This window comes from Sturnira hondurensis, unplaced genomic scaffold (assembly GCF_014824575.4).
Source record: "Sturnira hondurensis isolate 20B ecotype Veracruz unplaced genomic scaffold, ASM1482457v3 Scaffold0001918, whole genome shotgun sequence".
NCBI classification, from domain to species: Eukaryota; Metazoa; Chordata; class Mammalia; order Chiroptera; family Phyllostomidae; genus Sturnira; species Sturnira hondurensis.
In genome coordinates this window covers 1099616-1127035 of record NW_028074549.1, presented here as the reverse complement: position 1 = coordinate 1127035, position 27420 = coordinate 1099616, and the positions used below count along the sequence as shown (strand labels likewise).

The window sequence follows — 27420 nt, the reverse complement described above, 5'->3', positions numbered from 1 at the left end:
GCTTTGTTCACAAAGCAAACTCCAGAGGGGAGAGAGGAGGGAATTTCAGGGGAAAAGGGGAGGGATTCACAGGAACAAGTATGGAGGACACATGGACAAAAACTAACAGGGGTGGCAATGGGAGGGAGGTGGAGAGCACTGGGGGGGGCGGGACTGGGAGTAAAAGAAAATTGTACTTGAACAATAATTTTTTTAAATTAAAATAAAAATATTAACATAAAAAAGCAAACTCAACAGACACATATAAAATTTGAGTCAAATATTCTTACCTACTAAATAACACTTTACAACCAGACCCCCCCAAACAACCAAAAAACCACAATTTTGTTCACTATGCAATTAAAAGGAGAAGAAAATCAAAAGTTAAAGTTAGCAAAATTTCAAATAAGCAAATTAGTGATGGACTTTGCCTAGATATAAAAAACAAATTACATTAAGTCTAGACATAGCAGACCTGATGACTTAACAGCCACAATTAGGGAGGCAATGTCAGTTTTCCTTTTATGATTGGCACTTACAGAGGAAAAGGTATGTGTGAGGGGCAATTTAAACTTGAGTTCTCAAGTTTTAATAAAACATCATTAAATAATAGTGGAGATTCTAATTTTATAAAATATTTACCTTTGTCCAAAGTTTCTCTCATCAACTTTTTATGGACAGTTTTAAATTACTACTCTTTATGTGCTTAAGTCTTAAGAGAAATCTTGGCTAACTTAGAAATTTATCTTTACATAATTATTATTTCAATAGATTTATCTCACACTAAACTGAATGTTGTTTTTCATACACCATTAAGAAAAAGTCCATCAATAGTGCAAACACAGAAATGAAAACCTCAAAAGATGTCAATTATTCCTTCACAGTAAGGCAGTTGAACTAGCAACTAATGCAACATTTCGACAAGCCCCAACATCAGCATCTTTAATTTATGGTTGGGCCTCTATGTCTACCTCACAATTCACAAACTATCCTGACTCCTAGTGTCAAAAGGGTTGTTGGTATATGAGCCAGGAAAATTGTCACAAACTTCCCTTTTCCAAGTTCAGAAATTCCCCTAATAAAAAACAAAGAAATAACCAGTTAAACTTTCAGCCATTACAATGTTCCAATCAAACCTATAATCACATTTAAAATATATGTATCTGGATACAAGAGTTGTTTAAAGTAGGTTCAGGAAATCGTACTTATATATATTCCTGCACAGAGAACTGTGTCTCAGATAAAAAAAAAGGACCTGATGATTTTTTACCTGCAGAATTATATCATCAGTGGAACACAAAGGACACACCATCACCAATGTCCCAGAGGACTCACACAAAACCCAGCAGCCTTGATTTCAGTTCTTAAAGGCTCCACATTTACTGGCTTTAGCAATGAATTCCTTTAGCAGAGGGCCATCCATTTGCCAAAAAGCTGCAGTCTGTGTAACTTCTGTCAAATGATTGATGCAAAACTTAAAGCAGAATTCTTCTAAATCCTGGACACACAACAAAAATAAAAACAAGAAAAGGCCTTTTAAAAATTAATTTTTATTGCATTACTTGTCTCCAAATCCCTCACCCCAAGGATCTTGTCCTCCCCCAGAAAAGACAGTTGAGTCTAAACACCTCAAAGTATGTGTCAAAAATATGTACTATTTACTCACAACACAGTAAGAGCAATGGGTCCCCTATCTCATCTGACTCTTCAAAACATATGCACATGCACACACCATCTATGAGGGGAAGCTTCCTCTTGGTTATCAAATGGTCTAGTCATACCTAAAGAGATTATTTTAAAAAGCTGAAAGCAACTTTAGTCCATATGATATGTTTTGTCACATTCAAGTCAGAGAAAAGAATTAAGATGTGGGTTATTTAAATTAAAGAAGAGAAGACTGTAAGAAATAGAAGAGTGATGAAGAGGTGTAGTTAACCTAAAGTGACAGATACATTTAAAAAAATTTCACTTTCAAACTCTCCTAAATAAAAATACCTTTAATAATACACAACTTCTGCCACACCAGTTTCTCAGATGGTTAATATAAAAAAGGATAATCACAGATTTTTTTTTCAGTCCAACAAATGGAAATCACCAACATTCAAGAAAGTGACATATACAAGTGGTAAACCAGAACAATTAAAAACTCTATTTCTGCCTAGCTAATACATCCTGTCATCCCCAGCAAAACCCTACTGTAATATTTTTGTTCCTTTATATGTTGGAATATATATTTATTAAGTCAAGTAGGTACCTGAAATATATACAAAGACTAAGTGTATAAAAACAAGTCCTAGCAAAAGCTCTTAGCATAAATACCTTGATTATGTGGCTGGATCTAGCGAAAGTACTCAGGGTTCTATCAAACCAGGATGTGTTTTTCTACCAAACTCAACATTTAAACTGCACAGTCTTGGTTCCACATTTCCAGCCACCATGAGATGAAAATTTTAGGCAGAGTGGAGAAGGACCCACACAAACATATGGACACACCCCTTTTTTCTTTCTCAGTGCACACCACTAAAAAACATGGACTTCTTTATCCTAAGGGTCCCTCTATTCCTAGCTGAAAAATGCCCCCACCCCTTGCAGGTATATAACTAGTAGGAGATAAACTCCATCTAATGGGTATCAGCCAGCTTCTGCAGTTTCATTTTATAGATAATTCAAAATGCATCAAAATGTTAACATATCTCTGGATCAATATTTTTAATAAGAGATTCCCAGTGGGCAGAATAAATGTACAGCTGAAAGCTCTGTGTTAAATTATATAACATTTTCTCTCACATTATTACTAAAGAAAAAGCACTATTCTTGGTACTATAACTCAAGGGTTAATAAATAGCTCTAGGGACTAAATTAGATTCCACAGGGAAACAAGTCATACTTCACTCTTATTTATCAACAACAGAAAAGTAGTTTATTTACACATAACTTAGGAAGAAATAGACAGACATAAGCAAGAAAGTTCTTCAAACCATGTAATCTATCAGATAAGCATCTTTAAATACTAACTTTTAATTATATAATTTCAAATTCAAAGAGAAAGAAGAGTACACTAAATTCTAGCACTGTAAAACCTTATCACTCTGTGTCGACTAATTTGGAACACAAGATCTTTGTAGTATGTATGAGAAATAAGTTTTTTTCAGTTTACTAATTACAGATTACAAGCATAAACTTTAAGAACTTTTTTGTATAGTATAAAAATACAAATGGCACTTCCAATTACAAATCAGTTTACTTATCAATAAAAATACACCAAGCTAGCTTCCCTTCCCCTTCAATTAGTTTCAGTTTGTGAGATTTCTCAGTATTCAACATTGTTGAACAGTTTCAAACAATAAAAGTCTAACTAGAGAATGCTGAAAATAATCTAAATATCCATTGTTTAAAAGAGTAACTGAACCTTGGTGAAGGCACATCTATGGAAAAGAAAGCATTGAATGCACTTGAAGAGAGAGAAACTGGAATCCTCAAGTTTGTTTGCATGAATTTCGAGACTGGCAGAGCCAAGCTGATTCACACAGCAACCAGTGCCCTGATGCAGTTTGCTCTGATGTGTGAATTAGATAAACATCCTTCTGACAATTCTGAAATACTGTAAGAACCTGCATGATCTGTTCACCTCATTCTTCAAATGAACAGATCTTCAATTGCCTACAAAAGAAAATGCAACTCTTACCCAACCAATATGTCAACTATAACAGGACTGCTGGACTTTAAATAAAACATTTCCAAGAAGGACAAGAATGATCACTTCACCAGAAGATGAATAAAATTCACGACAGGATGAAAGAGTCTTCTCAAGGACCATGGAATAAGGAAGTGGGCGATTCAAGGTCTAATGCAGTGTTGTTGGTATTTTAGAAACTAAAGTCCATGTTTATGACAATTTGTGGTGAAATTATTAGAAAGGGGTTCTGAAGCAAACAGTGTAAAATACTTGTTGTAATTACTAAGGAAGATCAAAATTTAAAACTGCTATCTGAAATAATTTATAATTTCACATCAAAGTTTTTAATTAAAAATTTTATTGTTGTTCTATTATAATTGTCCCAATTTTCCCCCTTTGTTCTCCTCTGTCCATCCCAACCCGTTCCCACAGTCAATCCCCACCCTATTGTCCATTCCCATGAGTTTTTCATACATGTGCCTTGACTACTCCCCTTCTTTCCATCCTTACCCACCTCTCCCTCTCTGTTCACTGTCAACCTGTTCCATGCCTCTGATACTATTTTGCTTATTGTTTGTTTTGTTAAGTTCCTCTTATAGGTGAGACCATATAGTATTTGTCTTTCACTGCCTGGCTTATTTCATTTAGCATAATATTCTCCAGTTCCATCCATGCATCACAAAGAGTAGGAGTTTCTTCTTTCTTTGTGCTGCGTAATATTCCATTGTGTAAATATACCACAGTTTTTTGATCTACTCATTTACTTATGGGTACTTAGGCTGTTTCTGGCACTTTGCCACTATAAATAATGCTGCTATGAACATAGGGGTGCATAGGTCCTTTTGAACTGGTATTCAAAAGGATTTGAGGGTATAATCCCAGGAGTGGACTTGCTAGGTCAAAAGGAAGTACCATCATTCCAAATTTTTAAACATTTGATTTAATTATTTTAGTCATTATACATATTCTGAAAACAAGTTGTTATTCCATGTCACAAGCCAACCTTGAGACACATTCAGATGGCAAGATATGGTGAATCACACCTCTGTCTAAACTTGTTAAAATAACTGTAATAAAAAAACCCCAAAACTGTAAGTCTAGAATTCATTTTATAATATATCAAGTACAAAATATTACAGATTGAAATGGTTTTGTTTTTTTAGAATGTACTTAAATATCTAACAATAAGGAAAAAATAAAGGGGCTTTCTCTCACTACTCAAAAAATATTTACAATCTACTGATCATAGATAACTTTTAATTTGGCCCTCAGAAAGAAAAAAAATACGGACCATCTCACTTCAGCACAAAGTTTTCCAATATCATATCCCAAACCAATTTTGGGATTAGATTTCTGGGCTCATATTTATGGCTTACCAACAAGAACAAAATTTTAAGACATAAGTTGCTTAACAAGTAGAATTTTCTGGAAAGTTCTGTAATCTGGTTAAACAAATAATTCTTCTCAACTATTTCTCCCAAAGTTCAAATATACAGAGAAAACAAAAATTTACTGAAATAGTGTAAACAGAAGCATTTCAAATTTTTTATAATGTGACACAAAACTATCCGGAGACAATATTTTACTCCATTTTTTCCCTTGATGTCAATATTTATTTGAATTTGTGCTAGAGAAATATTTAAGTGATTCTTCTCCAAGTTCTTTTTCACTTTGTTAAAATTTAGACAGTTTGACAATGTGTTCATAATGTAAGGGCTCCACAAAAGTTAGCTACTTTCAAAATTCTTTGTTAAGTATCGATCAATACATTTTTGTTGCTTTTATTTGTGTATATTTGCTTCAAAATTATCTTGTCAAAGGAGGTATGGAGGAACAACAATAACGTTTATAGAAAAGGGAAGAAATGTGAGAAGCAGGTAGTCTCCATCTCCTAGCATTTCAACCCACAGAATGAAGGAAAAGTGATCTAGTATCCCAAAGTTAAGCTCCTGAAAAACAATAGGTTTTGCAGTTAATTTCAACTGGCTTAGTAGTAACTTCCTATCAGCTAACAGATATAGTAAGTGGGTTTTACTTTTATATCCTAAAGACTTCATTTATATACTTACTACATTTGATAGCATTCAGGAAATAAAATCTTAAAGTACATTACTCAATATGTAACTTTTATCAAAACCAAAAGAAGAGACTCTGGCCAAGATGGAGGCGTAGGTAGATAGATACACTGTGCCTCCTCACACAACCAAAAGAAGGACGACGACAAATTTAAAAACAAAAAACAACCAGAAATGCCATAAAATTGAACTGTATGGAAGTCCAACAACCAATAACTTTAAGAAGAATCATTGATCCAGATCAGTAGGAGGGGTAGAGACGGGCAGCTGTGCAGAAAGGATTCATAGCAAGGCAGAGACTAGAGAACCTGGGTAGGAAAGGCGGCAACCGGTGGATAGGGTGGTCCCACATTTGTGTGCACATAAACTGGGGAATGAGACAGACCGTGCCACAGTATGGTTGCAGACCGTACAGACCCTGGACCGTCCAGGGTTCCAGTACAGGGAACTAAAGGCTCAAAACCTCTGACTGAAAAACCTTGTGAGGGTTGAGGGACGGGAGAAACTCCCAGACTTACAAGAGAGTTCACTGGGGAGACCCACAGGGTCCTAGAACATACACAAACCCACCTAATCATGAATCAGCATCAGAAGGGCCCAATTTGATTGTGGGTAGCAGGGGAAGTGACTCAAAACCAGCAGAGAGCAAAGCAGGCAGAACTGGTCTCTCATGGACTCCTCCCCCAACATCCAGTGTCACAACGCAGGGATGAGGGTTACCCTGCCCTAGTGAAAACCTAAGGCTCTACCCCTTACTACGTCACAGGCCAACCAAGACCCAAAAAAAATTGGCCCAAATGCAAGAACAGGTCAAATCTCCAGGAAAAACACAACTAAACCAAATTGGTCCAAATGCAAGAACAGATCAAACCTTCAGGAGAAATACAACTAATCAATGAAGAGGTAGCCAACCTATCAGATGCACAGTTCAAAACACTGGTAATCAGGAAGCTCACAGAATTCATTGAATATGGTTGCAAATTAGAGGGAAAAAAATGAAGGCTATGAAAAGTGAATAAAGGAAAATGCACAGGAAACCAACAGTGATGGGAAGGACACCGGGACTCGAATCAATGGTTTGGAGCAAAAGGAAAAAATAAACATTCAACCAGAACAGAATGAAGAAACAAGAATTCAAAAAAGTGAAGAGAGGCTGAGGAACAGCCAGGACAACTTCAAATGTCCCAACATCTGAATCATAGGAGTGCCAGAAGGAGAAGAGGAAGAGTAACAAATGGAAAACTTATTTGAAAATATAATGAAAGAGAACTTCTCCAATAGGGCAAAGAAAATAAACTTTCAGGAACTCCAGGAAGCTCAGAGAGTCCCAAAGAAGTTGGTCCCAAGGAAGCACACATAAAGGAACATGATAATTACATTACCTAAGATTAAAGATAAGGAGAGAATCTTAAAAGCAGCAAGAGAAAAGGAGACAGTTACATACAAAGGAGTTCCCATAAGACTATCATCTGATTTCTCAAAACAAACCTTGCAGGCAAGAAAGGGCTGGAAAGAAGTATTCCAAATCATTAAAGGCAAGGACCTATATCCAAGATTACTACATCCAGCAAAGCTATCATTTAGAATGGATGGGCAGATAAAGTGCCTCCGCGATAAGGTCAAGTTAAAGGAGTTCATCATCACCCAGCCCTTATTATATGAAGTGTTAAAGGGACTTATCTAAGAAAAAGATAAAAAATATGAACACTTAAATGACAACGAACTCACAACTATTAAGAATCAAACCTAAAAGAAATTAAGCAAACAACTAGAATAGGAACAGAACCACAGATATGGAGATCACATGGAGAGTTATCATCGAGGGAGTGGAACAGGGAGAGGGGGGAAAAGATACAAAGAGTATGTAGCATAAATAGTGGGTAGAAAATAGACAGAGGGACAATAGAATAGTATAGGAAATGTAGAAGCCAAAGAATTTATATGTATGACCCACGGACTTGAACTAAAGGAGGGAAATGTGGCTAGGAGGTGGTGTGCAGGGTGGAGGGAAATAAAGGGGGGAAGTGGGACAACTATAATAGCAAAATCAACAAAGCATTAAAAATGAAACAAAAAATCAGAAGTCATTCTTTTTATTTTTGTCTTCTATTTTCTAATTTTCTATGTTAAGTGTGTTGGTAGAGTTTTTTTAAAAGTTTTTTTAGTACGAACAGCTTCGTGATTAGGTGTTTCAAATGTATTCATTTATTTTTTTAACTTGATGTTTATTTTTGAATACTAAGTATATGCCCATATTATAGTAGTCTCTAAGGGACCACATGTGTTTGTGGTCTCAAATAACAGAGTTTTTAATGTATTTATACTGAAAATGAAAAAAAAGAGAAAACTAATCAAGGAAATGATCAGCTGACATAAGACTTTTTCTGTAAACTTTCTGAGGTACACATTAGCTGGAAGTGAGGAAGAAATTTCCAACTACTACAGTCAAGATGTTTGCCTCTTTCCAGGTGGTTTTAGCCAGCAACATCCCATCCCAAGAATTTGAAACTCACTAGCAGTGAGAAGGAATATAGAGAAACACAGAAAAGACTCTAAAATCAATCACCAATTGAAAAGAAAAGGCACTGGCTAATTTAAAATTATATCATAGGGTAAAATTTAAGTCTAAAGAAATAGCATTTCTTGCAAATTAAAACCACAGTGATATATCACCTCACACCTGTCAGAAGAAGCTATCATCAATAAGTCAACAAACAAGTGTTGGCAAGGATGTGGAGAAAAGGTAACCCTCAGCACTGGTGATGGAAATGTGACTGGTGTAGCCAATGTGGAAAGCAGTACAGAGTTACCTCAAAAATTTTAAAATAGAACTGCCTGGTGATCTGGCAATTCCACTTCTGTGAATTTATCTGAAGAAATCTGAACCACTAATTCAAAAGAATATATGTACATCTATGTTCATTGCAGCATTATTTACAACAGCCAGGATTTGGAAGTGCTCATTAGTAGGTGAGTACACAAAAAAAGGCTGTGGTACATTTACACAGTGGAATACTACTCAGCCACAAAATAGAAGGCAATCTTACCCTTTGCAACAGCATGGAAGGACCTGGACAGCAAGATACTAAGTGAAATAAGACAGTGAGAGAAAGACAATTACCATATGATTTCACTCATATGTGGAATCTAATGAACAAAAGGAACAAGCAACATAGAGACAGACTTATAGAGAGAAGACTAATAGCTGTAGAGAGGGAGGGTTGAAAGGTTTCTGGGCCAGGTGGGGAGGTAGAATGATTAAGCTGAAAGAAAAAACGAAGAACAAAACTCATGAATAGACAACGGTGTGGTGACTGCCAGAGGCAGAGCAGGAGTAGGTATAGGAGGGCATGGGGGTACAAATGGTGATGGAAGAAGACTTGGCTTAGGGTGGTGAACACACAATACAATGTACAGATGACATGTTATGGAATCATGTATCTGATGAGTTTCATTTTGTTAACCAGTGTCTCCCCCAATTAATTCAATAAAAAGAAAAAAAATAAAATAAATACAATTTCCCATAAAGAAGCTCATGGTATCAAAGGGTAGGAGAAAAAACTATACTTCTATTTTCTATTAGAAATATCCTTTGGCCCTAGCTGGTGTGGCTCAGTGGATAGAGTGCTGGCCTGAAAACCAAATGGCCACTGGTTCAATTACTAGTCAGGGCACATGCCTGGATTGCAGGTCAAGTCCCCAAAAGGGGGCATGCAAGAGGCAACCTCACACTGACGGTTCACTCTCTTTCTCCTTCCCCACCTGTCTCTAAAACAGTGTATCAATTAAATCTTTAAAAAATATCCTTTGATCATTATTCCATCTGTTGAAAGGGTTACAGAGAAAGTCACCTATATTTGGCCTTATCAAATATTTATAAATCATAATATACTTTCAAATAAAAATAGTATACAATTGAAAATAGAAGACTTAGGACTTCCAGCCAAGATGGAGGCATAGGTGGAAACACTGCCTCCTCACACAACCAAGTTTAAAGACAACAAAGTTTTAGTAACAAAAACGTAATCGAAACACAGAAAACTGAACTATAGGGATATCCGACAACAACGAACCATTCAGCCAGACGGGTAAGAACGGGGAGTCAGCGGCTGGTGGAGTGGGATTGCCCAGGAAAAGGTGGTTGGCAGACCCAGGCACTCAGGCAGCGGTTGGTAGATCCCAGGTGTGGGGTGGCAATAGGTGAACCCAGTTGGGGTGCAAGGCAGTTGGCTGACTGCAGTCACACATTCACACTCAGATAAATCAGGGGAAGGAGCAAGCAGTAAGACAGACTGCTCATGGGGCCCCAGCGATGAGAATTAAAGCCTAAAACCACCAAATGGAAAAACTTTCAAGGTCGAAGTGCCAGGAGAAGCTCCCAGGCTCAAAGAGAGTTTGTTGGAGAGACACACAGGGTCCTGGAGGGTACACAGGCCCACAAACCTGGGAGCCAGCAACAGGGGGACCCGGTTTGCTTGCAGGAAGCAGCAAAGGGGACCGAAATCAGAGAGAGAGGAAAAAACACCATTGCCCCTCTCTGACCTCACCCCCACATACAGCATAACAACCCAGCTACTGGGTTGCCCAGCCCAAGTGAACACCTGAGGCTCCGTCCCTCATACATAACAGGCACAGACAGACCAAAACATTATGGCTCAAGAAGAACAGCTCAAAGCCCCAGAGCCAATACTTCTAAGCAACCAAGAGACAGCCAACCTATCAGATGCACAGTTCAAAACACTGGTGATCAGAATGCTCACAGAACTGCTCAATTTTAGTCACAAATTAGAGGGACAAATGAAGGCTAAACTAAGTGAAATGAAGGGAAATGCACAGGAAACCAATATTGATGTAAAGGAAACTGGGACTCAAACCAAGGGAGTGCAATAGAAGGAAAAAATGACCAAACAGAAAAGAATGAGGAAACAAGAATTCAAAATAATCAGGAGAGCCTTCGGAACCTCCAGGATATCTTTAAACGTCCCAATGTCCAGATTATAGGAGGTACCAGAAGGGGAAGAGGAAGAGCAACAAGTGGAAAACTTATTTAGACAAATAATAAAGGAGAACTTCCCCAATCTGGCAAAGGAAATAGACTTCCAGGAAGTCCAGGAAGCACAGAGTTCCAAAGAAGTTGGACCCAAGGAGGAACACATCAAGGCACACCATAATTACATTAGCCAAGATGAAAATGAAGGAGAGAATCCTAGAAGCAGCAAGAGATAAGGGGACAGTCACCTACAAAGGAGTACCCATCAGACTGTCAGCAGATTTCTCAAAAGAGACCTTACAGGCAAGAAGGGGCTGGAAAGAAGTATTCCAAGTCATGAAATCCAAAGACCTACAGCCAAGATTGCTTTATCCAGCAAAGCTTTCATTTAGAATGGAAGGACAGATAAAGTGCTTCTAAGATAAGGTCAAGTTCAAGGAGTTCATCATCACTAAGCCCTTACTGTATGAAATGCTAAAGGGACTTATATAAGAAAAAGAAGATGAAAAATATGAACAGTGAAAGGACAGCAAACTCACAGTTATTAACAACCACAACCTAAAGCAAAAGCAAACTAAGTGGATAGCTAGATCAGGAGCAGAACCACAGAAATGGAGATCACATGGAGGGTTAGCAACAGGGGAGTGAGAGGAGGAGAAGGGGGGAGAAGGTACAGAGAATAAGTAGCATAGACGGTAGGTAGAAAATAGATGGGGGGAGGGCAAGAATAGTAGGGGAAGTATGGAATCTAAAGAACTTGAGACACGTGGTCATAAACTAAAGGGAGGGAATGGTGGGGGAGGGGTGTGCAGGGTGGAGGGGAATGAAGGGCGGGAAATAGGACAACTGTAATGGTATAATCAATATATATATATTTAAATATATTTTTAAAAAACCAAAAAAAAAAAGAAAATAGAAGACATCATGGTCCACTTTGATTCTTAATCGCATAAAAATGAAGTCTGTCCTTCACCCATCTCCAAGGCCATAGTGCAGATCTTTGTGGTGTTTGGTAAATCTCCTGATACCAGGTGTTCTCTCATCATGTGATGACAAAACACTTATAAGAACAGACAAATTGTGTCACTTAGGGTAAATATCCTAACTTGACATCTTGAACTCCAAACTACTGCTCTCTACCTGTTATTCCCTATGAATTTGTAAAATCAACCATACCAGCCTAAAGCTCCCTTCAGGTGGTTCAACAAACATTTATCATCCCAAACCTATTATGTACCAGGCCCTGTAGGGTATGCAGATGAATAAGATCCAGTCCCTGCTCATGAGGAGCTTACAATCTGATGATGCTTTGGTTCTTAACTTCAAAAAATTGAAAATAAGGCCCTGGCAGGGTAGCTCAGTTGGTTAGAGTATTGCCCTGATACACCCAGGTTGAGAGTTCAATTCCCAATCAGGGCACGCATAAAAATCAACCAATGAATGAATAAATAAGTGAAACAACAAATTGATGTTTCCCTCTCTCTTTCTAAAAAAAGAAAGCCAAAAAAGAAAAAAATGCATATAAACAAAATTTCAGACTCCCAAAAGCCCCTTCATTCCAGACTCTCTATAAATCCATGAATCCCCAAAGAATCCAATCCAGTGCAAAACAGAGTCCTGAACAAGTTCTTCACACATGAATAATGTGTTATATTTAGACAATGAGAGAATTTCACAGTATACACAGATATAAACCATATGGTATCCATGGCTAATGACAGGGTAGCAAGGAGACAGCAAAGTGGGTCTTAAAAATATATAAATGCTGACCTTGATGAACTAAAATATGCTGTTTGTTAGTCCAATTAGGTGTGCACTTCATATTCCAACCTGCAGTACAGCTACTGGAACCTCAGTTTCTTAGTTAAAAATGAAAGTAAAAGAATAACCATTTTTGAAACAATGAACAGAGAATGAAGCAGCAAGACCAGATTTCATTATTCAGGGATCATTCACTCCACTGATTTCCTAAATAGAAGGGAAGTTACTCATCATGGTCCTTGTCTCAGTGAGAAAAAGGAGAGAAAGGAGCACATGGGTAGTTGATAATGGTTTGAGTTCCTGTTTGTGTACATTACCTCTGCATCATATCTGACTGCAGCAGAGAATAATGAAAAGGCATTCTCCACAGTGATTCCCTGCTTGATAATGCGCTGACAAAGTTTTTTCAGTCTGTTTTCACAGTAAGATGTTGCCAAATCCAAAAGGCCTAAAAAAAAGTTAAAAGTGTAGACATTTTAATAAATTTTATGATAATTTCCTATAGTTTATAGGTATATATTTAATTTTGATGCACAGAGTTATGCTGGTAATTCAGTAGAAGTTTCTTAATGAATAGTATTCATAGTTCAGTTAAATAAGTTCTCTTTGTTACTTTCTACCTCCCTGACATCCCCAACATACATCTCTTTATACTCACTTTATACAATTTTTATTATGGTACAAAGAAAAGGAAAAAATGAAATTTCCCCTTTCACTTTCTTTCCAAAATGGCATGCAAAATCCATTATGAAATTATATTTCAACATTAAAAAATTAAAATAAGTCCACAGTCAGAAACTGTGTCCATAATTATTAACCACAACTATGCAATGTTATTATTAAAGATATTTATTTCAAATATTTTAAAAAGCCATATAAAAGCCAATGAATCTGAAACTTTTCATATTTCAATACCATAAGAAGAAGAGGATATATATTTTTGACCATGTGATCTGGCCACTCCCAATGTGGCTGAAATACCTATAGCATCTTCAGGTGGTAGGTCAACTGTGTCTGTGTAGAGGAATTGGAGAAAGGCACGATACACCGGGTAAGAAAATTGGTCTATTTCTATCACTTCTTTCATATCCTCATTCCAATAAGACTGGAACATGGATCGAAAGTGCTCACACCTAAAATAGAACAGCAAAAGTCAATTCAGTTGATGGAATAAGATAAGTATGTGTTACAGGTATCTTTATTATAATTGGCTTTGCACACACCAGGATCATGAATCTTTAACTAGCACCCTAAAAAAAGATTCCATGGGCAAGGATTTTTATATTTGCCTTTTACATACACTCACTTTCATTTTTAATGAATACCTCCTATGATATATTAAGGATTATATGTAGAGTCTAGGAAAACCTAGCACTTCTGCAGTGCTACTAATTCAATTTGGCAGTCCGCCCTCATATAAAGAGTTTTTGCTCACTCTCTTTTTAAAAGATGTACAGAAAGGTATTTTAAAAGATGATACTAAAGGAAATTCAGAAATGAGAGTTCAAACTTATCACTACAAAGTAACACATTCAAATGACTCATCTGGCTTTCTTTTGTTTTATGCAATCAGCATATTCTTAAATCTATTTTGATGTTAACTGAATTATAGTTAAACTGATTACTGCTCTATTATGTTACAGACAATTTTCCTTTTTCTTCTGACTCATGTTCAAAATGGCCATCACTTTCTATATTGTTTTTTTTTAATTTACCCTGCTCCCTTTCTTCTCCTTTCAACCCTGTTACTACTGTATTCATAAAACACATTCACCAGGATAGCCATGATATCAAGAAACCTAGGTGGGTCTTTTTGTATTGTATTAACATGTAGAAATCCGCCTGTATGAGGAACTGATTTCTAAATATTAGATTTTCTTAAAGCATGACATACTTTGTAATTTTTTAAAAATATCATCCTTTTAAATCCTTCTAAAATGAGATACCGTGTAAATAAACATGAAATGTTTTCAAACTTCATTCAGAATTCCAGAAGAATGGCTCCACTTACCTAAGGAATTACTTCATCTGAGGAGTAAAAAGAAATGAATGTCTAAGCAAGGAATAATAGATAAAAAATGGATCAGAAAACTATACAAGAAAGGAACAGCCTGGTTGTCCACAGGTTCAAACAGAAACATTTCCAGTTCATTTTTCAATTAATACCTTAATGCAGATATTTATCCCCTTAAGTAATGAATGGCATAGAGCTTTTCAATTCCCTTAAACAAATTATTTTGCAAATAGGTTTTCAACTACACCTATAAAAAGACGTAAATGGCCAGTTTAATTCGCAATGGTCTGACTTCATGTGATTCTTTCTCTGTAGTGGCAACATCAGTGAGCAACAGTCCAAACAGTTACTAATAATACAAAGTTCCATCACATTTATACAAAGAACTCCTGACATACAGCTAAAGAATTTTTCTTTAATTGGGAATTAGATGTCCCTTAGGCCAGAAGACCAGCATTCCTGACTATGAGAGTTTTCTCCTTGAGAAGAATGAATCTTTAATTAAAAGCAAAAGGAGGAACAGGGGGTCTATCCAGAAAGTATCCAGCCATGTAATGAAATTTATTACAGACATTTATTGAGTAAGATACAAGAAACATTATACATAGAACAATGATGCTTCAGTCCCCTTCAAAGTAGGCAACTTGGGACCTCACACACTTCTCCCAACATCTCTTCCACTGTTCAAAACACTTAGCAAAACCCTTTGTTGGAATCTTCATCAGCTACCTTGTTGTATTTTCCTGAATCTCGTCAACAGTCTGAAATCTCTTCCCTTTTAAAAGTGATTTTAGTTTGGGGAAAAGCTAGAAGTCACAGGCTGCCAAATCTGGGCTGTACGGGGGCTGAGTCACCTGGGTGATTCAATGTTTTTGCCAAAAAGCTCTGCACAAGACATAATGCATGAGCAAGAGTTTTGTCGTGATGAAGCTGCCAAACACCAGCTGCCCAGAGCTGTGGCCTTCTGAATCATTCAAATACTTTCCGTGGAGGAATGTTCAAGCTTAATTCAAAATTGAATGCAGATTCATTGCTCTACTGAGTCATTTTGAATACGATGGCCACACAGTACACATGCCCACTCAACAGCATCTACCCCACTAAATAGAACAGTGAAGTCATCATTGTTTATGCGTGCGCATTCTAGTCCACTCTCCTTGGATGCGGTGTCAACTCTTCTCATCATATTAACAACGGCTACATTTTTTCTATACAGACCTCATATATATACTTTTCCCTGACAATCTTTTGTGGGTTTTTTGACCATGTAAATAGGTATCTTGGAAATAAATATTCACAATATCCTTCATTTAAAGACAATATAGACCAATAGTACATTAGGCTTTTTCAAAAAGGCACATGTGTAAATGTGAATACACACATGTACATACAAAACTCTTCAATGAGTGGACTGATACTATCTGCAAAGAGAAGTTGTGCCATTTCTCTCTACTGCCAAGGCTGTTTCTTATCAGTACCCAATTTATGGAATAACATAGAAACAGATGCTATAAAGAGAAAGTAAGGTTATCTCATGCAAAAATACCTGATTTTCAATACAGCTTTATGGACATGGATATATTTCCCATCAATTCGAAACTTTAGGTCAGCAGTTTCTGGACTGTCAAATTCTTTCTTCAGGGACTCTGTGACTGTTAAAAAGTCTTCATGCTCTGAAGGCAACGAATACATAATCAATAGACAAAGCTGAGAAAACATACCCAATGTGGCAGGCATCAAAAAGACAATCATTAGCATTACGGATAATTTCACTAGATTATTTTCAAAAAAGTTCATGCCTTACTTGACAAATCTGTTTCACAGTATTAAAATAAGCATACTGAGTATATAACCTACCAAGAAATGCATATTTGAAAAGGCCAAAACCAATCATATACACTAAATTAGTCATCAGAAATGTGTATTTTTAAAAAAGAAAAGTTATAGATAGCCCATGATTACTTGATAGCTACTTGTTGAAAACTTGAGTGATTTTCTTCTAGGGCTAAGAACCTGACAATTTTCCTTGACTGGAACACTAACAATACCTTTGCCCTGCTTTGGGGTAGTTTCAAGTGGTTACTATATTCTACTTAAGGAGTCACAAGAAACAAACTCACCACTTAAGTGGTAATGATAAGTCATGTTCTTACACAGAGAAATATTTTTCCCTTGATACCTGAAGTCTAAACATCCCTCTCAACCCTACAAATTAATGTACAAATAATCGTTATACACTATCTAAAAACAGAGCTAATCAACTTAGTAACAATATATACTCAAAGAAAACAGCTTTTCAAAAACAGGATTTCATTGCCTGATGAGAACTGGTATTATGATTACAGATATATGTAAGTAGATTCATGTTACTATGAAGAAAAGTAAAGGCACTAATAGAAATCCATGTAACACTTTCTTGCGCTTTATATGCATGCACAAAGGAAAACAAGAAGGCTAACAGGGAAATAAAGTTCCAGAGACTCGACTCTCATCAGCACTGAATGAAGCTACTGTGGATAGAGATAGGTTGTGACTGCCCACAAGATAAAAGTGATGACTTAATCAAATAACTTAGCTATGTCCCTCAGTAACCTGGTGTTACCAGGGCAATTCTTGTAGGAGAGACAACTGCTGAAACCTAACACAAACTTATCCATGAGCTAGCTTTATTATCAGAATATCACAAGAAAAGTATCACTTGTCTGAGCCCTGTTACCTTAACCTATTGCCACTCAACCCACAAACGATGCAGAGCTTTCTTGGCTAGGGAGGAAAGGTTAGCAATCTCTCAAAAATTGTGTTTTCTCTGACCCTATAACTTGGATCACAGGTAAATAAAAGAAATAACTAAGATGGGCAAAGAGTCCAGGAGTCCAGATTGCTATAGAGACTATCCAGAAAATAACTTGTTATCAGTGTCTCTACTTCTGCATTGTCTTAACTTCTCTTAGCTTTCCTTCTCTTAGCTTCTGGCACCACCTGACTCTTCCTATCACTCATCTGAAATAATAAATTGAGGGGGAAAAACCACTCTGACTTAGTGAGTAGAGGGAAAGAAATCATCTAAGAAATACATTCAATGACCACATTTTTTCCAAGCTTAACATTAACAAATGTTAGGATATTTCTTCAGAAAAAAATGTCTTTTTGGGATCAGGATTTTAAGATGCAAAAACCTGGGAAAGCTTTTTATAAACAGGTACAGGTTAGGTAGCATGTGATCTGAAGGTGTGGACAGAGTGCTTTGGCTGTGATGCGTATGTGTGATTATGGATAAATAGTCCCATTATGTGAATAAAATTTTCTTTTTTTAATTGAATTTATTGGAGTGACACAAGTTAATAAAATTACAGAGGTTTCAGATATATAATCCCATAGTACGTGATCTGTATATCGTATCGTGTGTTCATCAGCCAAAGGCAAGTCTCCTTCCATCACAATTCATCCCCCTTATACTCTATTCTACCTCCCCCCACCCCTCTTTCCCTCTAGTAATCACCAAATGTTGTGTCTATGAGTTTTTTGTTTTTGCTTAATCTGTTCACCTTTTTCATCTAATCCCTCCCCTCCCCTCCCCTCTGATAGCTATTGATCTGTTCTCTATAGTCTGTTTCTATTTCACTCATTACTTTGTTTTGTTCACTAGATTCTACATATTAATAAAATCATATGGTTCTTAGCTTTTTCTGACTTATTTCACTTAGCATAATATTCTCAAGTCCCATCCATGTTGTCACAAATGGCAGTATTTCATCCTTTCGTATGGCTAAGTAGTAATGCACAGTATAATGTACCATACATTCTTCATCCAATCCTCTACGGAATGACACTTTCTTTGGTTGTCTCCATGTCTTGGCCACTGTGAATAATGCTGGAATAAACAGAGAGGTGCATATATCTTTGCCAATACACATTTTTGAGGTTTTTGTGTAGACACTTCTTTTTAGGAACTGCCATACTGTTTTCCATAGTGGCTGTACCAGTTTATGTTGTCACAGCAGTGAATGAGGGCTCCTTTTTCTGTAACTTCTCCAACACTTGTTATCACTTCTCCTGTTAGTAGCCGTTAACAGGTGAGAGAAGATACCTCACTGTGGTTTGGATTTGCATTTCCCAAATAGCTAGAGAAGTTAAACAGCTTTTCATATATATCTGCGGAATGTTTGTATGTCTTCTTGAGAGAGGTGTCTATTCAAGCCCTCTGCCCATTGTTTAACTGAACTGTTTTTTGTTTGGTGTTGAGTTCTATGAGTTCTTTATATACCCACATTTTGGATATTAACCCTTTGTTGGAGTGGATGTTTGCAAATTTCATTTCCCATTAAGTTGTTTGCCTTTTTGTTTTGTTGGCAGTTTCTTTTGCTGTGCAAAAGCTTTTTAGTTTGATATAGTCCTATTCATTTATTACCGCCTTTATTTCCCTTCCCTTTGGGATCAAATTCACAAAATGTTCTCCATGATCAAGGTCCATATGTTCAGTACCTATGTTTTCTTCTATGTGATTTATTATTTCAGATCATATACTTAGGTCTTTGATACATTTCTGAATTAGTTTTTGTACATGGGACAAACTATGAACAAAGATGAAAACTATGTCAAGTTTCATTCTTTTGCATGTGGCTTTCCAATTTTCCAAGCACCATTTTTATTCATTTGAGAAACAAATGCAGAGTGTATTTGTTCATGTCTTGCATTTGAAGTACCCTTGATGACATCATTTGCCTGAGACTCCTTGTCATACATAGTCCTTAACCACCACAGAACTGCAACCAACCACTTTATGGGGTGTTCCCACTCTGTTGATTTTAAAAAGGTCTACCCATACCCCTAGTTTCTTATTGCTTTCATCCTTAATTAGATTGATTTGGTGTTTAGCACAAAGAGCTGCCACCAACTTGACATACAGAGGCCCATCAGTTGTATGCAAACACACAAAGGCTTTGGCAGCTTTACAAATTCCACATGCTAAGCCACCATGGATGATGGTGGTCTTCAGTACACCTTGTAAAGCAGTATTAACGTCCATTACACCTCCAGCAGTAATGCCTTCCTCAGCCATAAGAGCAGATTATGGGTGGAGCTGAATCTTGAATGCATCTAAGCCTCCACCTCTGTGCAACTTTCCAGTGGCAGGAAAATCCCCAACACCACTTATTGAAGAGCCTTTCTTTTCTCCATTGTGTGTTTTTGGTTTGTTTGTCAAAAATTATTTGCCCATATACATATAGTTTTATTTCAGGGCTCTCAGTTCTGGGCCACTGGTCAGTGTGTCTGTTTTTCTTTTCTTTTCTTTTTTTTTTTTGCCGATACCATGCCGTTTTGATTATTGTAGTTCTGTAGTGTAATCTGGAGTCAGGTAGTATGATACTTCTGGCTTTGTTCTTTTCTCTCAGGGATGCTTTACTATTTGGGGTCTTTTGTAGTTCCATACAAATATGATGTTTTTGTTCCACTTCTTTAAAAAATGACATTGGGATTTTGATGGGGATTAAATGCAATATGGATATTACTTTGGGTGATATGGCCATTTTACCTATGTTCATTCTTCCAACCCATGAACATGGATTATCTTCCCATTCCATTGTGTCTTTCTCCATCTCTTTTAACAATGCTTTGTAATTTTCAGTGCATAGGTCCCTTACATCTTAAGTTTATTCCCAGGTATTTTAACTCTTTTGGTTCCACTTGCAAAAACAATTGTTTTTCCATGTCTTTTCCTGAAGTTTCATTGTTAGTATATAGGAAAATAGTAGATTTTTGTACATTGACTTTGGATCCTGCAACTTTACTGTTTATTGTTTCTAATAGCTTTTTGGTGTAGTCTTTAAGGGTTTTCCTTAAACAAAATCATGTCATCTCCAAAAAGTGACACTTTTACTTCTACCCAAATGCCTTTTATTTCTTTCTTTTACCTGATTGTTCTGGCTAAGACTTCCAGAACTATGCTGAAAAACAGCAATGAGTGGACATCCTTGTCTTGTTCCTGATTCTAGAAAAAAGTGTTCAGTTTTCACCATTGAGTATGATATTGGCTGAGGGTTTGTCATGTATGGCATCTATTATGTTGAGGAACTTTCCTTCTATACCCATTTTATTGTTTATATCATTAATAGATGTTGTATCTTATCAAATGATTTTTCTGCATCTATTAATAAGATCCTATGATTTTCATCCTTTGTTTTGTTAATGTGGTATATTATACTGATTGATTTACATATGTTAAATAATCCTTGTGCCTCTGCAATGAACCAAACTTGACTGTGATGTATGATTTTTGTAATTTTTTTGTGTCTGATTAGCTAATATTTTGCATAGGATTCTTGCATCTTTATTTTTTTATTCTTTAAATATTTTGTTTATTTATTTTCATACAGAGGGGAAGGGAGGGACAAAGAGAGGGAGAGAAGCATCAACGAGCAAGAGAAACATCAACTAGTTGTGGCTGTCTCTTGCATGCCCCCAACTGAGGACCTGGCCTGGAATCCAGGCATGTGCCCTGACTGGAAACTGAACTGGCAACCTTTTGTTTTTGCACACCAGTGCTCAATCCACTAAGCCACACCAGTCAGAGCAATTTTTGCAGAGATATTGGTCTGTTGTTTCCTTTTTTTGTGGTATCCTTGGCCAGATTTTGGTCATCAGGGTTATGTTGGCCTCATAACATGTGTTGAGAAGTATTGCCTCTTCTTCAATTTTTTGGAAGAGTTTGAGAGGATAAGTATCAAATTCACTGGTTAAATCATCCATTCCTGGACACTTATTTTGGGTGAGGTTTTTGATGGTTGTTTCAGTTACCTCACTGTTTAGCGGTCTATTTAGATTTTTCAATTCTTCATAGTTCAGTCTAGGAAGGTTATGTATTTCTAGGAACTTACTGTTTTCTTCTAGGTTACTGAATTTGGTGGCAAACAGTCTTTCATAGTATCCTAGTATTATTCTGTGTGTATCTATAATGTCTGTGGTTACATCACCTCTTTCATTTCTGATTTTGTTTGTAAATCTATATGAGTCTTTTCTCTTTTTTCCTTAGTGAGTCCAGCCAATTTTTTCAATTTTATTAACCTTTTCAAAGAACCAGCTCTTTGTTGCATTTTTTGTACAGTCCTTTGTATTCTATTTCATTCAATTCTGCTCTAGTATTTATTACTTCCTTTCTTCTGTTGACTTTGGATTGGTTTTGTTCTTCTAGTTCTTTAAGATGAGCCATACATTTCCCTCTTGTAACAGCTTTCACTGCAACCCAGAAGTTTTGGTATGTCATAATCATTGTCATTTGTCTCTCTGTATCTTTTGATGTCACCTTTTATTTTTTCTTTGATCCACTAATTTTTTAATAATATGTTGTTTAATCTCCACATATTTGTGGGCTTTTTTACTTCTTTTGCAGTTGATTTTAAATTTCAAAGCATTGTTTTCAGAGAATATATTTGGTATAATTTCAACCTTCTAGAATTTTAGAAGGCTAGTTTTGTTACCCCAAATAAGGTCTAGCCTTAAGACTGTTCCATGTGCACTGGAAAAGAATGTGTAATTTGATGTTCTAGGATAAAAGGCTCTGTAAATGTTTATTATGTCCATTTGGTCTCTCTAATGTATCACTTAAGGTCTATATTTCATGACTGATTTTCTGTTTGAATGATTTATCTAGAGCTATCAAAGGAGTATTAAGATCCCCAATTATGATTGTTTTTGTCTGTTTCTTGCCTTAGTTGTGTTAGTAGTCGCTATATATATTTTGGTGCTCTCAGGCTGCATAAATATTAAGAAGTGTTATATCCCCTTCTTGATTCAGTGTCCCCTTTAGCATCATAAAATGTCAATATTTGTCTCTTCTTACCTTTGTTATCTTAAAATCTGTTTCGTTAAATATAAGTATGGGTAAACCTACTTTCTGTGGTGTTATTTTCTTGTATAATCATTTTCGACCCTTTCACTTTGAATCTAACTTTGTCTTTGCAACTTCGATGTGTCTCTTGGAGGCAGCACATGCTTGGGTTTTGATTTTTGATCCATTCTGCTAACCTGTACCTCTGTATTGGTGAATTCAATCCATTTACATTTAGGGTGATTATTGATGTATGAGATTTTCCTACAGCCAGTCTGTCTGTTGTTTTCTGGTAGCTATGTTCCTCCATTGGATCTTTTCCTTTGTGTTTCTGTCTGTTGTTTTTGTTTGTGGTGGTATTCTATACTTATTTCCTCTTTTTCTTAAGCTATGTGTCTCAGTTTGGGAGACTTTGTACGTGATAGCCATTATGAAAAAGAGGAAAAAGAAAGTTTTTTTCTTTTGAAGAAGAAAAAAATAAGAAAGTTTATGAAAAAGAAAGTTTCATGTATACAGTAGTCATTTTTCTTTTGAATGCATCTGATCTCCATTCTGCTTTATAAATTAAGACCTTTACACCCTCCCTTTTTATGTTTTTGGTGTCCCAAATTATATCCTTGTTTATGCTGTTTGCTGGTGATCTTACTGGTAGTTTTGTGACATTTTGTTCTTTGTTTCAGGTAGAATAACTACCTTGAGTATTTCCTGCAATAGAAGTCTTCTGATGATACATTTCCTCAGCTTCTGGATGTCTGGAAATGTCTTTATTTCTCCATCATATATAAAGAATAACTTTAAATATTATATCATTCTTGGCTGGTAATTTCTCTCAGCAGTTTGAATATTTGGTCCACTCTCTTGTGGCATGTAAAGTTTCTGCTAAGCAGTGCAATAATAGCCTAAAGGGCTTTCCTTTACAGGTTACTTTCTTCTTTTCTGTGACTGCCTTGAGAATCCCTTGTCATTAGTTTTTAAAATAGTGTTATTAATTTTGTGTTTACAGTTGACCCAATTTTCCCCCCTTTGTCCCCTCTCCATTCCCTCTAGCAATTTACTCTGCCCTCTTAATTCATCTGCATGGGTCATGCATATAAGTTCTTTGGTGTCTCTATTTCCTATAGTATTCTTAACATTGCCCTATTTTTTTTTTTTTACCTACCATTATGTTTCTTAATTCCTGCACCTTTTCCTCTCTATTCTCCCTCCCCCTACCAGCTGATGACCCTCCAAATGATCTCCGTATCTATTATTCCGTTCCTGTTCTGGGTGGTTGTTTTTTTTTTAGATTCAGTTGTTGATAGTTGCAAATTTGTTGCCATTTTAATGATCTTCTTTTTCTTAGATAAGTCCCTTTAAAATTTCATGTAATAATGTTTTGGTGGTGATGAATTCCTTTAGCTTTACTTTGTCTGGGAAGCACTTTATCTGCCCTCCCATTCTAAATAATAGTTTTGCTGGGTAGAGTATCTTGGTTGTAGGGCCTTGCTTTTTATCACTTTGAATACTTCTTACCACTCCCTTCTCACCTGCAAAGTTTCTTTTGAGAAATCAGCTGACAGACTATGGAAACTCCTTTGCAGGCAACTCTCTGCTTTTCTCTTACTACTTTTGAGATTCTCTCTTTATGTTTAACCTGTGGGATTTTGATTATGATGTGTCTTGGTGTGTTCCTCTTTGTGTCCAACTTGTTTCGGACCATCTGTGCTTCCTGAACTTGTATGTCTATTTCCTTCACCAAATTAGGGAAGTTTTCTTTCATTATTTTTTCAAGTGAGTTTTTAATTCCTTGTTCTTCCTCTTCTTCCAGCATCCCTACGATTTGGATGTTGGTGCACTTAGAGATGTCCCAGAGGCAACTTATATTATTCTTGTTTATAATTCTTTTTTCTCCTTGCTGTTCTGCTTGAATGTTTATTTCTTCCTTATGTCTCAAATCATTTATTTGAATCCCAACTTCATCCCCTCCACTGTTGATTCCCTGTAGACTTTTATCTCACTTATTGTAACCTTCATTTCTTCCTGGGTCTTTTTAATTTTGTTGCTGTACTCAATGAGTTCTCGGAGCATCCTGATCACCAGTGTTTTGAACTCTGCATCTGACAGGTTGATTAGCCTCATTTCCTTTAGTTCTTTTTCTGGGGTGTTGCTCTGGTATTTCATTCGGGCCATATTTCTTTGTCTCCTCAATTTGGCACCCTCCCTGTGTTTGTTTCTGTGAATTAGGCAGAGCTGCTTTGACTTCCTACCTTAGTTGCAAGGGCTGTTGTAGAAAAGGCACCTGTAAATTTTATGGGGCAGAACCTGAGGTAATCACCAGGGTAGGGCAGCCTATCTCACTGCTTTGTGGTTCTGTGTTGGGGGAGAGCTTGGAGAGTGGACAATGCTACTGCCTGGCTTCTGGAATTTTGCCTGGCACTTGCTCTGTGCAACTGGTGCCCTTCCACCTGTTGCCCTGGTGCTGAGTCCCAGAAGAGGCAGGTCTGCATATGTTTTAAGATTGTGCAGGCCCTTTAAGTAGAATCTCCTGAAAATCTTCTGCTGACCCAACCCCCACTAGTTTTTACAGTCAGAAGTTGGGGATTTATCTTCCTGGTGCTGGAACCCTGGGCTGTATGGTGTGGCCTAAGGCTGTAATCGATCACTCCCAAGGTATCCCTTGGGTATACTTTTATCTACCACATGTGAATATCGGACCACCTATTCCATTGCTGCTGCTATCTCTCTGCACCACACTGCATCTCCATACCTCCCCACCTGTCTCTACAGCCCCACCCCTCCTACCCATCTGGATGAATGTAGCTTCTTTATATCCTTGGTTGTTGTACCTACATACAAATTGATTTTATGATGGTTCTGGGTGTTATGTGTTTTGACGTCTAGTTGTAATTCTATCTGTGGCTGCACAAGGAGATGGAGCATGTTTACTTACACCTCCCTCTTGACCGGAAGTCTGTCATTAATTTTTGATAGTTTTAATACAATGTGCCTTGAAGAAGGCCTCTTAGGACTGAGGTGACTAGGTGTTCTATTTGTCTCTTGAATTTGAGAGTCTAGCACTTTCCATATGCTTAAATACACTCTCCGTTCCCTTCTCCCTCTGTTCTTCTTCTGGTATGCCTATTATTCTTATATTGTACTTTCTGATGGAGTCAGATAGTTTTTATAGAGCTATTTCATTTTTTTATGCTCAAGTCTTTCTCTTTTTCTCTCTGCATCATTTCTAGATTTCTATCATCCATATAAATAATTATTTCCACCAGTTGGTCAGCTGTATTTTCTGTGCTCACTAGTTCATTCTTTTATGAGTTCTTCACCTCCAGAATTTCTGTTTGGTTCTTTTTTAAACTTTCAATCTGTTTGGTAATACACTCATTTTATTTGTTATCTGCATTAAATTGCCTGTATTTTCTCGCTTGTTGAGAATTTTCAGAGCCACAATCCTGCATTCTCTGTCATTTATACTACATATTTCCATGTTCCTAAAGTATGTTTTCCAGAGATTCATTTTCTTCCTGAGCTGCCTTGCTACCTCTGTTATTCACAGTATTTGATGGATTTCTTCTTTCTAGGCATCTATGTATAAGTGCTACTTCTCTAGCAGATTAATACAAAGAGGTCTTTCTTTTATTCTCCAGTAGGTGGCTCTGAATTACAAACTTTTTAGTTCTGTGAAGTCCCAGTGCAACCTCCACAGCCAAATGCTACAAATGTGTGGGAGAAGGGTAGGTTTGGGGAACAGGCCAGCTTCTTTGTTCTTTTGTCCTCCAGGACAAAGGTAATAGCAACCTCAGACCTCCACAGGGTCCTCCCTGCATCCTAGGATCGGTCACAGAGTGCATCCTTTGCTCAGGGAAAAAAATGTGATTCTATAGTAGCAGGTCTTGGGTTGCAGATACTTTGCTCCACAACCTGATACCAAGGGTGAAGGAAAGAGAGCTCTGGAAGGCTAGGGATGGTAGGGCTCCATGGCTTTGCTCTTCTTTCTGGAATCCTGCCACCCAACAACTGCGGCCCCGTCCTTGTGCCGTGTCCTTGCCCAGGTCTCTGGGTTCAGCTGAAGCTCCCACTGTTCACTCCTGCAAGAATCACTTTGTTCCTTCAAATCTCTTTGTTCCTCCTGGCTGAAGGGAGCACCAGCTACAACTGAATCCCTCCCCTCTCCAGGCTAAGCCCCACCAAGAGCTTCCAGCTGCAAGGCTATATCTGTGGATCGTCTCGGTCCTTCTATGTTCTCATCATTTCCATTTGTTCTGGCTCACCTACCTTTAGATGCTTCAATGTATGGATCTCTCAGGTCTTTTGTGTGTTGAGCAGGGAATCCTTTGTTGAGTTATAGATATTCGATTATGAAAGTTCAAGGGGATCTTTCACACTGCCCTTCCTCTGACATCCAACAGTTCCATTTTCAATTTTTTGAGAAAACTCCATACTATTTCCCACAGTAGCTGCACCAATATGCATTTCTGCCAATACTGCATGAGGGTTCCCTTCTCTTCACATCCTTGCAACACTTGTTTTTTGTTGATTTACTGATGACAGCCATTCTAATAGGTATGAAAAGATATAGTTTTAATTTGCATTTCTCTGATGATTAGTGACATCGATTATCTTTTAATATGTCTAATGGCCATGTGTACATCCTCTTTGGAGAAGTGTCTATTGAGTCCCTTGGCCCATCTTTTAATAGTTTGTTTTTTTGATGTTGAGCTCTCGGCATTCTTTATAAATTTTGGATATACAACCCTTGTCAGATAGATGTATTATTGGTGAATATGTTCTCCCATTCAGTGGATTGTCTTTTCATCTGCTGATAGTTTCCTTTGCTTTTTAGATGATGAGTACATTTGTTTTTTATTCTGTTGCCTGAGGCAATATATCAGAAAAAATTTACTGCTAAGAGAAAATTATTGCTACGAAACGCCTGTTTTCTTCTAAGACTTTTATGATGAACTAAATTTTTCTAATCACAATAGGCACTGTAAAAAAATTGCTGTATTATTAAAAAAATCTGATAATGTTCAATATGTTTCACTTTAAGTTACATAGCAGCTTAACTCTGCTAAAATATACTCTTGCCTATAAGACCATAAAGACTGGTCA

General features: G+C 36.9%; 1 protein-coding gene across 7 annotated transcripts in view; it reads right to left on the bottom strand.

The window, feature by feature from the left end:
- Positions 1-176: 176 nt before the first annotated feature.
- The window catches only part of RCBTB1 (RCC1 and BTB domain containing protein 1), an 84387-nt gene continuing 57143 nt past the window's right edge, over positions 177-27420 (bottom strand). For 6 of the 7 annotated variants that reach the window (XM_037037823.1, XM_037037838.1, XM_037037830.1 and 3 more), the window contains 4 exons: positions 16042-16168; positions 13463-13614; positions 12799-12929; positions 177-1477 (listed from right to left, as the gene is read on the bottom strand). In XM_037037823.1, the coding sequence (XP_036893718.1) occupies positions 1337-1477; positions 12799-12929; positions 13463-13614; positions 16042-16168 (551 nt within the window). In that variant the 3' untranslated portion in view covers positions 177-1336. Of the gene's footprint in view, positions 1478-4828; positions 5605-12798; positions 12930-13462; positions 13615-16041; positions 16169-27420 lie in introns of those variants that run through there. The other variant, XM_037037846.1, reaches the window with a different exon arrangement.